The sequence below is a fragment of the Hyposmocoma kahamanoa genome, unplaced genomic scaffold, assembly GCF_003589595.1.
Source record: "Hyposmocoma kahamanoa isolate Upper Pololo Valley unplaced genomic scaffold, ASM358959v1 98843, whole genome shotgun sequence".
In the NCBI taxonomy this organism is placed as follows: Eukaryota; Metazoa; Arthropoda; class Insecta; order Lepidoptera; family Cosmopterigidae; genus Hyposmocoma; species Hyposmocoma kahamanoa.
Genome location: NW_020655704.1, coordinates 1,305 through 12,719, shown reverse-complemented (window position 1 = coordinate 12,719; position 11,415 = coordinate 1,305). Strand labels below are relative to the sequence as shown.

The 11,415-nt window shown below is 37.2% G+C and overlaps 1 protein-coding gene across 1 annotated transcript; it reads left to right on the top strand.

Moving 5' to 3' along the window:
- Nucleotides 1-394: 394 nt before the first annotated feature.
- On the top strand, nt 395-8,639 carry LOC113238920 (the record flags this gene model as incomplete). The annotated part of the gene is made up of 2 exons (XM_026475769.1): nt 395-1,648; nt 8,534-8,639. Coding segments are annotated over exons 1-2 (1,356 nt in total), but the record flags the coding sequence as incomplete, so codon positions are not given.
- Between the last annotated feature and the right edge of the window lie 2,776 nt (nt 8,640-11,415).

Sequence of the window (11,415 nt, the reverse complement as noted above, 5' to 3'; positions counted from 1 at the left end):
AACACTGATAACTGTCAAAATTATTTATGGACGACAAAATCACCAACGCTGAACTGACAAACAAGCGCTCTAAAAAAAATGAAATTTAAAGGGGTATCCCCAGTGCGGAATCTATATTTATCATTATTGTTTGAAGTTTAACTTACAGTATTTGTGAAGTGAAGCTAGTGAGCAGATAGGAAAATTCTTGAATAAACAACATTGTGCGATATAAATGTGCGACGCATGGTGTTATTTAAGAGGTTTGTTAACATGCTCTTACGAAACGTAAAAACTGTTAAATTTCTATAATTTATTTGTTATATATTTGAGAAGTTTATGAGAAAATGTCGAACCAAACACGCGTAGAAAAACAAGTAGCGATAGAAGGAAGCGAAAAATTCGTTATAGCACCACGAATGACCGTCGTGCCTAAGTTCCTCGGGAAATCTCAACAAAAGATGCCTATTTTCATAACAAAGAATAATAAAATTACTTTAATTGAAGGACAAAAAGCCAGCAAACTGTTTCTTAAAAGCGTACAACCAACAAAGAATGCTTACAAAAACCAATTGGCCTTCAGAGAAGATATCATATATCGTTCTACAGAAGGTGATTTTTTGAGAGGGAATCCCCAACAAAATGTCGTTATAATGAACCGGTTGGACTTAACAAATAACAGCTGTAGGACGATAGCCCAATTTATAAATCAGTCCGACAAGAGCGTTGTATATGAAAAGACATCTGATGCTGTAACGGAACTTATTGGGCAAGATAGTTTTGACACAGTTCTATCAGCACTGGTTTCGGTCATAAACCAAGAGTTGAAAGTAAAGGGAATAATGGGTCTCCTTGTGGAGGACAAACCTGAATCCTTACCTAAAGAAAAACAGAAAACGTTTGCTGAGAAATGCTGCCAAACGGACGTGAACTGTATGGAGCTTATATACAGAATAAAGCAGAAGAAAAGAATTAAAAGGACTCAGTTAATACCTTATGTTGTTAAAGATAGTCCAATGGAGAAAAAAAGAGTTGTCATACACCCTGATAATGCGAAAATAACAGACAACACAGAAGACATGGAAACAATGGAGAAATGTTCAGAAAATCGAGAAAAGGACTTACCAGACATAAGGTCATTTAATGAAGACAGCAATGCTAGCACAAGCACAGTTGGCAACATATCTACATTATCAGGCATTACTACGAATTTTAAGTTTAATAATTTACTTGACAATCCAACAGAAATTTTTAAACAAATTGATCAGTGCACAGCAACGGGTGATAACAAGATAAAACCGGTTCAAACTCAGGAGTCATTACAACAGTCTCAACAGAGTCTACAAAACTCCCGTCTGAATAATTCTGACTCAACAAAATTATCATTAACTCAACAAACAATAGTTGAAAATGCAACAAAGGTGCAACAGTTAAGTCCACAAAGATTAACAACTGTACATCAAAGGGTTCAAGAAAAATTTAACCCAGCGTGTATAACAATGTTAGATGGAACTCAGATTATGGTGCCAGTGAAGCCTGAAGATCATTTTCACATAGCTACACCGGAGATATTAAAAAATGTTACATTGGACGAGAGAAAGAAGTTGCTGTGGTACCAAGCGTACATAGACTGGAAACTCTGTTTACAACGTGATGAAGATGATAACTTGTAAGTATTTTTATATGTACATTAGAATAGCAACAGGTCTGTAGCCTGCCTATATATGTTCATTGGTTTCATTCAGTAATTTTTTGAACTAGGACAGTATTTGTTTCTACATGCGAGTTAAGGCTGCTATTTAAGTATTATCTGATGAATAAGATTAAATCGCTAAATGAGAAGGTCACGACTTCGATTCCCATAGGACCAACTTGGGGAATAACTTTTCAATTTAGTTCAGGTGTGGGTTTTCAATAGTGAATTTTTTACACTAGTACTTATTGTACTGCAGGGTATTCCCTAAGCAAATTAAATACATATATTTAGTTTAGAAATACAAACACATGACAAGATATATAACGGTGACGAGGGGAACAAGTCGTGCGCCGGGTGGTAAGCGACACGCCTGTCCGTAACACAGTGCCACTCAGAGCCTTAGAATACAAAAATCTGAAGGGCATTGCCACTGCGCCCTGAGACATACGTTGGTAAATCTCGTGTACTTGTAATTTCACTACAACAGTAATGCTCACATTACAACTTGGCGGCGGAAATAGGTAAGGTGGCAATACTTCCCTGGACGAACAGTTTCACGAGAGAGCTCTTCTGCCAGAAAAATGGTTTTTATTATACGGTCTTTTGGAAAGTAAGTTAGTTTTACGAGCTTAAAATCGTGTAAATTTGTTTTCTCAAACAAACGCAACATTTCTTGATCTTTAGAAATCACGAATTAGATCTGAAATAATTATAATTGTTGTAAAATAAAACCGTACACTCGGACCACTACTAAGGTACCCCCTTTGAAACAAAAAATAATCATCGAAATCGGTCCACAAATGCCGGAGTTATCGCGTAACATACACACACACGTTATACATTTTTGGAGTCGGTTAAAAATAGTTTAATTTCCAATGTATAGTACTCGCGAAAACTTTAAAACTATGTATTATGGCATCTCCTTTATTAACAACCCTTCTGACGCAGTCGGGTAAAAAGACTCGTGCCTAACAGTGGAACTATTATGTGCCCGTATATGCGACACCCTGATTAACCATTACTGAAACTCCTTGGTTTTGTAATTTTAAGAAAAAAGATAAGCAATTTGTTTCGTCCTTTTGCATTTTACTCACATAAAACTTGAACGTATTTAGGTAAATATACCTGTTAGTTATCGGGGAATCCCCACAAGTTATTGCGGTTAAAGTTAACTTCGCGAAAACGAAAGTCTTTTTTAACCGACTTAAAAAAAGAGGAGGTTCTCAACTCGTATGTTACGCGATAACTTGCGCATTTGTGAATCGATTTTGCGATTCTTTTTTTGTTAGAAATAGGGTACCTCATTATTGACCCCATTTAATTTTGAAGGACATATTCCATCTCTAAGGGTGGGGCGAACTAGGGGATGAATCCGGTTTCGCGCACTTTCCGGTAGTCGATTCCAATAAAATTTGGCAAATAGATTCCACGAATTTTTGATGTCGACTTTTTTTATAAAAAAGTTATTTTACAAGTCGTGCACTTGGTAGTAAGCGACACGCCTGTCCATAGCAGTTGCAGCGTCACTCTGAGCTTTAAATCTCAAAGATCTGAGGGGCACTGCCACTGCTCTCGTCAACCTGAGACATAAGTTGACAAGTCCCATGTGCCTAAAATTTCACTAGCAACGCATAGTACTCACATTACCGCTTGGTAGCAAAACGTCTCAGGACGACCTCTTTCACAAACAACTTTCTGGAATGAACTATATGATCCTAAACACAAGGCCATTTCCATCATCAGGTCAGCTCTAGGCCACCGCAACATTTTATATTCATTGGAATGATATCTATGCGCCAAGTTTTATTGAAATTGTTTAATAGGAAGAACTTCAAAATTTTAATGGGACCAATGAATCACCCTCTTTTTTTTCTTTTTTTATAACCCAAAAAGTATCATCGAAACCGGTTCAAAAATGTCAGTATAGTGGTCTAACATACAGACGAATTGAAAACCTTATCATTTTACGAGAGTCAAAAATCAAGGAATGAAAATAGACACTAAAACGCCGTATCCGTTCTTGTTTCAAACTTACTTTTCATTACTGACTAAGACGAATTAACTGCTTGTTAAGAGTCTATACTACCTTAGTTAGAATTAAAAATTTTCCCGTACTAATACGATTCATTATTGTATACTATACGTGTTCTAATTAGTTGATATAAAAAAAAATCATTTGTATATATGCAATGTACCTATTGAACACAACGGTTTTCTTGTAAAATTTCGAGCTAAGTTTGTGTTTATTTTCTATGGTGAAAATTTTTAGGTATCGTGTTTTCACACCGTATACTAATCAGCGTATATTTTTTCGAAAGTGATTGATTCAACATTCACTCTTATGCGGAACCCACCAAAGCCATTTGTATAGACTCAAGTGTTACGAGACAGGAAGGTTGTTTAAAAACAAAATGTTCGGAGGAAACCCCGTTTGCTTTGTGGTTCCTTATTATATAGTATTGCACATATCCTCACTATTAATACAATAGTGTAAAAAATAAGGAAGCTTTCAGAGTCGAAACCGCTAGATTGTTTTACTTCAGCTACTTTCACAGTCTAATGACATACGGCATTTTGCTTTGGGGTAATGCCGCCGATATCAATAGAATCTTTGTCCTGCAGAAACGTGCAGTTAGGGCAATTTACAATCTAGGCCCCAAAGTATCTTTGAGAGATAAGTTTAAGGAAATTAACATTCTTACGCTAGCCTCACAGTACATTTATGAAAATGTAATTTATGTTAAAAGGAATAGTAAAAAATCATTTAAGGGGCAATGTATACGCTTCTATAACAAGATTCCGGTTGATATACAAAATTTGCCTTTCACGAGGTTTAAAACTATAGTGAAACAAAAACTTTATACTAAAGGTTATTACACAACTTCTGCGCACTTGGATGACAAAAATCCGTGGTAGTAACCCGTTTAGCTTATGGAGGTAGTCTCGATCTCTGATGTTTCAAATAAAAAAGAAATATTGTAAATGTTATTTACAAAGAGCAACCCCTAGAGTTTCTTGCTCATTCTTCTCAGGGGAATCTGCCTTACGAATGAGCGGTAGAGTTTAACCATTGTGACGATTTCAAGTGTAATAATGCTTACCTATGAAATAAAGATTATTTTGAATTTGAATTTGAAGTGTATTAATTCAAAAAGTGTATTTTCTCCGAATCGACGAAAAACGCATCACTCGCTTCCCGTGAAAGATCTGTGCAAATTTATGTATAAGTTTATTTATTTATTTATTTATTTGCAAACAATGTCGGTACAAAAATTACATAGGTAAAAGTACATACATACCCCTTTGGGGTGCAGCAATTAAGTATTATTAAACTTATTAAAATTGTAAAAATAAAAATAATAATAACAATAACATTTAGGAACTAATACATATAGGAACTTAAAATTATCATTAATAAACTTAAGATCATAGTATTACATACACTTAAAATTACTTATCTGAAACTGGACTCTTTTAGCTTATAGGAGAGTTCATGAAGTCTCCCACATTGTAATAACATTTACTTAACAAGAGACCTCAACTTGGTTTTAAACACGTTAACACTCGTTCATTTCCTACTTGACAACTATACTATACTATATTTAATCAGTACTAAAAAAACCGACCCTGAAAGTACGTGGAATTACGTCTATTTGCTAAGTTTTATTGAAATATCCCCTAGTTCGCCACTATACAGGACTTGACACTGGAGATAACAAAAATCGGTTAATAGGAAAATAAACCATTAAAATAATTGCTCCTCAATTAAAGTTAGGCGCTATTTATAAAAATGAATCTTCATGCGTGAACAGCGACCCTTAGAGGTGGATGATGAAGTACCCCCTTTCCAACAAAAAAAAGAATCATGAAAATCGGTTCACAAATACCGAAGTTATCGCGTAACATACATACAAAAAAAAGAACATACAGTCGAATTGAGAACCTCCTCCTTTTTTGAAGTCGGTTAAAAATAAAAGATAAAAATAGTTTCATATTCTTGAATAAGGACTATTTTGACCAGGACTGGCCCACAATAGATATCTTTTAGTTGTTTTTTTTACAATATTCTAACGACTGTTTTATTGACGTGTATAGAATCAAATTTTGCGTTCAACAATGGTATAATATTGAATTTCATATATTTTGAGTTATAACACTATTTTAATATCAGTGCGATATTGTACCTTTCCTCACGAATTGTTTGCGTAACTACGTATATTGTATTTTAAAGACACGTATTATCTTGTTGTGCTTTCAAAAGTAAACATTCACTAACAATGCAATAATTCAAACTCAAACAACCTTTATTTTATACGTGAGGAAATTACACACGTCATCAATGTGACGATTCACATTGATTCAACTCTACTGTTCATTCGTAAGGCACGTTACTCTTGAGGAGAATGAGTAAGAAACTCTAGGGCATAGGCTCACCGCCCACCACGAAAAATAGTAATTGAAAACATGTATTTTTATATTAACTTAACACAAAAAATCACAAGGAAAAAAAATGTAGTGTTATTTAGTTAAATCTGTATAAAGCACAAATTCGATCGTGTATGGAGTACTGCTGCCACCTTTGGGACGGCTCTGCCCATTACCAGTTGGCTGCCTTGGACTCGGTGGAGCGAAAAGCAAAGAGCCTTATTAACAACAATTCTGTTGTGGAGTCGAAGCTACAAAATCTCGACCATCGCAGAAAAGTAGCCTCCTTGTCGGTTTTCTATTGGATACGTTTCGGGGAGTGAGCGCAGGAACTTTCCAATTTAGTTCCGCCCTCACCGTTCCTCCTTCGGTCGACTAGAAGGTCCGGAGCACTCCATTCTTATGTCGTTGATATTCCACCTATTCGCACTAAGCGCTTTGCTTCCTCCTTTCTGATGCGTACGTCAAAGGAATGGAATGCTCTACTAGAATGCGGCGTCTGTATTTCCCGAAAAGTACGAAAAACTGAAACGCCGCCCAATTGGTTCTGAAGCTCTACCCCTTAGGACTCTTCAGCGCCTACTGGAGGGTAGAGACCAGTTTGGACTGCTCTTTACATATAAACATTTGTACACATTATCTTTTCGGTGAAGGAAACCATCTTGATGCAACCTGCAAAGGTTCACAATTCTCAGTAAATGTGTCCTTTAAGTCCTTTAAGAGTCAAAGTCAAATAATAATTTATTCCATAGGTAATATTTTAACTGATTTCAAAGACGGAGGAGGTTCTCATTTCGACTCTGTTTTTTTTTTAATGTATGTTACGCGATAACTCAGTTGCGATTTTGATGATTCTTTTTGAGAGGAAAGAGGTTAGCTCAGCAGTGGTCCCATTCAAATTTGAAGAAAAAATTCCACCTGTAAGAATGGGAAATTAGGGAATGAATCCGTTTTCGCGCACTTTTTTTAAATAAAAAGTTATAACTATTGCATAAACGTTACAGTCTAGTGTTGATATGGTGTATGTGTGAGACATTGTACGCACGGCTTGCACTGCCAGCTCAAATTAAATTTAGTAAACAAGGCCATGAATAGGCGTATCAGATGCTTCCAACTCGGGGCTGTCTGAATATTCTAGCAAGGTGCTACCAATCCGTAGTTACGTCTTGCATGAACTCATTTTATAATTTCTCGCATAATCCATCCATTTTTAACAGATTAAAAAAAAACACGGAAGTGCTCAATTCCACTGTATTTTTTTGGTGTCTGTGTTACGCGATCACTTTGATATTTGTGAACCAAATTCGATGATTATTTGTTTATTGGAAAGCGGGTACCTCAGTGGTCCTATTCAAAGATCGAAGAAACTATTCCACCTGAGAGTGGTAACAGCCACCTTAAACATTTTTTACAGCACTTCCACCTTACCCGCCAAGCACTAATATAAGCATTACTGCGTTTCGGTTTTGAAGGGTTAAGGGTGCTGGTGAAATTACAGGCACATGAGACTTGTCAACTTATGTCTCAGGGTGACGGGCGCAGTGGCAGTGCCCCTCAGATCTTTGCGATTTAAAGCTCTGAGCGGCACTGCAACTGTTATGAATAGGCGTGTCGCATACCACCAGACCCACGTCCCGTCACTTGATCATAAAAAAAATTAATAAAATTTTTATCAAAAAGTTATCATTATTTCCAACGTCTTCATCTCGCTCATTCACATAATATGATTCCCTTATCTCGTTATATTTGTAGTAAATATAAATATTGTTAGTAATTTAATACGACAAATATGTAATTGTAATTATTAACTGTGTGTTCATTTAACCTTGTAACTAAAATAAACATGGTATCTGAACGTTATTTGATTGCGCGATTAAACTAGGGCTGTAATTTTGCTTTTGTTTTGAATCTTCGGGATCCCACGGCTCTCACAACACTTGGCCATGAGGGTAAGCCGAGGGGGTTTTAGTGGGTATTGCTCTCAAATGGGGGTGTTAGTCCCACGTAACCCCTGAACCACCCCGAGCTCAAGGTCTATATATTTAGTTGCCATTTTCGTATAACTATGATCGGTTACCTATCAGTAGTTTTTTAGTTTTCATATCCTCGAAAATAATTTTGAGAGGAAAGTGTTTCTTTCTTTTAAACCTAACCGAACCGAACCTAATCGTGTCTTTGCGATAAACATCCAACATGTGCTGAAAGAACAACGGCTTCGTTATAATTCGGTTTTCGGTGTAATGAAAATTCGAACAAACGTTACTTCGGAAAAAAAAATTCGAGTTTGTGATAGGTTACCACTATGATCATGTGGGTTGACATCATGTAGAGTCTAGACCGACGCGAATGTATTTTTGAAAACAACTTTATGAAATTGTATACGAACAGCATCTATTTATAACATAATAAAAAATCCGCACTCTTGTTTTACAGGCCCATCCACCTGGCGGTAATGAACAACGACACAGACGTTTTGCGAAGACAGTGCCTCGTCCTGAAAAACCGGAATGAGTCCATTGACATCACAGCTGGTAACCTGGTAAGTAAATTTTTATGTCATTGTGTATTCTCGTCGATGACAAAAAGACATAGCCGAGTCGCGATCTTTTACCGAAAGCACGGACAGCACTATTGGAGTTATTCACATCTGATCCCCTCTGCAGGGGATCAAGAATACGTATTAATATTTTATTCCCCTTTGATACCCTGGTGCTTTGAAGCATAGTAGCAGTAGAGGTCCTTGTGAAAGAGTTCGTCCAGGGAAATACTGCCACTTTACCAATTTCTGCCGCCAAGCAGTAATGTGAGCTAAGGGTGCTGGCTACATTACAGGCACGTGGGACTTGTCAACATATGTCGCAGGGTGACAGGCGCAGAAGCAGTGCCTTTCAGGTCTTTGCAATTTAAAGCCCTGAATGGCACAACAACTGTAATAGACAGGCGTGTCGTTTACCACGACTTGTTCGTCCCGACCATCAAGTATGTAACCAGAAATAAGAAACGAAATGACATTTAATTTGTTTGAAAATTATTCTGCCAAATCATCACGGTGACAACTGCGCTCCGATTGCCCGCTAGCCCGAATTCGAAACAATTGACGGGTGTCGTCAACTGTTTCACTTCAAAACGACCAGACTCTTGACCCTGTACACACAGGTCAGTTGTTGGCGCTGTACTTTTTCAGTTTTCTAATTTGTGATGTACTCGATGGTACCGTCACTTGGAATCACAAAAAAATCATTTAAAATTAGTAAAATCGAGGCCCTGTAGTTAGAATCGTTGCAGCAACGATTTCTGCTGTTTGCATTAACATTTAGCTTGCCGTCTGTCATATTAAACATTTTTCACAAACAAACAAATTATTGTTCAACTATTTACCATGGTAGCAACAAATTAGTAATCTATTAAGAACATTGTAATGTTGTACGTAAGTGTGTTGAACATGTTTCAAGGGTCCTGGTGAAATTACAGGCACATGGGACTTGTCAACTTATGTCTCAGGGTGACGGGCGCAGTGGCAGTGCCCCTCAGATCTTTGCAATTTAAAGCTCTGAGTGGCACTCTAACTGTTATGGACAGGCGTGTATCTTACCATCACGCGTACGCCTTGTTCGTCCCGTCACTTGATTTTATAAAACTACACGTTTAAAAAACTAATTGCGCATTTGCTATTATGTTGCTTAAAGTACAAATTATTTACTAAACCTGTGTTATAAATGACTTTTGTTATTTACAACTTTGTCATCAAATTCAGTTAAGAGTGTAAACAACCTCAATTGTATTTGGTCGATTCCGCATAAAGGTGCATTTAGTCGACACGATTTTCGTCGCGCTCACGCCGCGCGGACACCGCGTTGTTGTTGACTGTATCTGACTGTCATGGCAAAGTACGCTCTATTTATTAGTTTTTACGTTTTAACTTAAATGAGCTTCGAACCACAAAGTACATCCAAGCTCACGAAATAAATGTAAGCCATACAAATGTTTCTCCCGGCCCGGGAATTGAACCCGGGACCTGAGTGGCAGACCAGCATAAAATAATTTGGATTAGAAGCGCTTTATCCTCGGCCTTCTCTATTTGGCTTTAACATGCACGAACTAGAAGAGCTTATATAAGGACGATTCGTTTGACGAAGCATCGTGTTATAATGCTCAGTTAGTCTAGACCTACGATTCCCAAAGTGGTCCATATCGACCCCCCAGGGGTCCATTCCAACCAACAAGGGGTCCATGTCCCCCAAGCAAATATTACACAACAAACAAGCCTATTGCCTATTTTTCTTTTATATTATTCATTATACATTTAAATTTCTCAAGAAGACGCACTGTTAAAACCATAGATTTAGTATATAGGTACCCATAGATTGGCAATGCAAGTGAAAGAGCGTTAGTATACACGTATGTTAGAGCGAGATGGGTAGACGAGACCACTTCATTATACGCTATGAGCCTGTATGAACCTAGGGTCAGCTGACAACGAAACAAATTTCGTTTATTTTTGAAAAAATAATTGGTTTTAAAATGTGAATAGTGTTAAACGGACGTTTATTAGTCATGGCAACGTGTTCAGTGCCCGGATGTAACTCATCTAAAAAGGAAAACTCGCAGAATTGTATCAATCTATGGACCAACTTTACACTGGGATCGTACAGTGCCTTACGAGTCCAATATAATAACACCTTCAGGGCCTTGTTGAGGCTCCCCCGTTTCTGCCGTGCATCTCCAATGTTCGCAGATACTGCTGTGGACGATTTCTATGCTATCATGCGTAAAATGTCCACATCAATACTGCCGTCCGTATCAAAAACAACGTAATCGACATTTTTAGCGAAATTGAGTTATTAACATGTCTGGAATCAGCGAAACGGTATCTGACCTCTTGAAAGCGGATTTTTTTATATCTTATTAAGTTTCAGTTGAATTCTTGAGCAAAATTAGTGTAATGGACATTTTGTAAAGAAAAAATATTTTAGGTGGCAATACGTCGAAATTGACCTAAATACAAATGCGTTGTTTATGACTAGGAGGGCAGAATAGTACGAAGAATGAGGGGTAGTAGCAACGAGATCCGGAAGATGATAGCAGACAGGATGGATGCAGCACTGTTCCGGAGGTTCACTGACTACATATATTACGTGTTAGTGAGCCGACCGAGGGGCTGGATTCGCCCGTTTGATATTATATAATTTGTCAGCCTGTTTGACAAATAAATTAGTTTATTATTAATATATACTATAGGCATTATGTAGATGGGCAAGCTCAGTCGTCGACCTTATCGTCACTTATTTCATTAATAAGAAAAATGTATTTGTTAG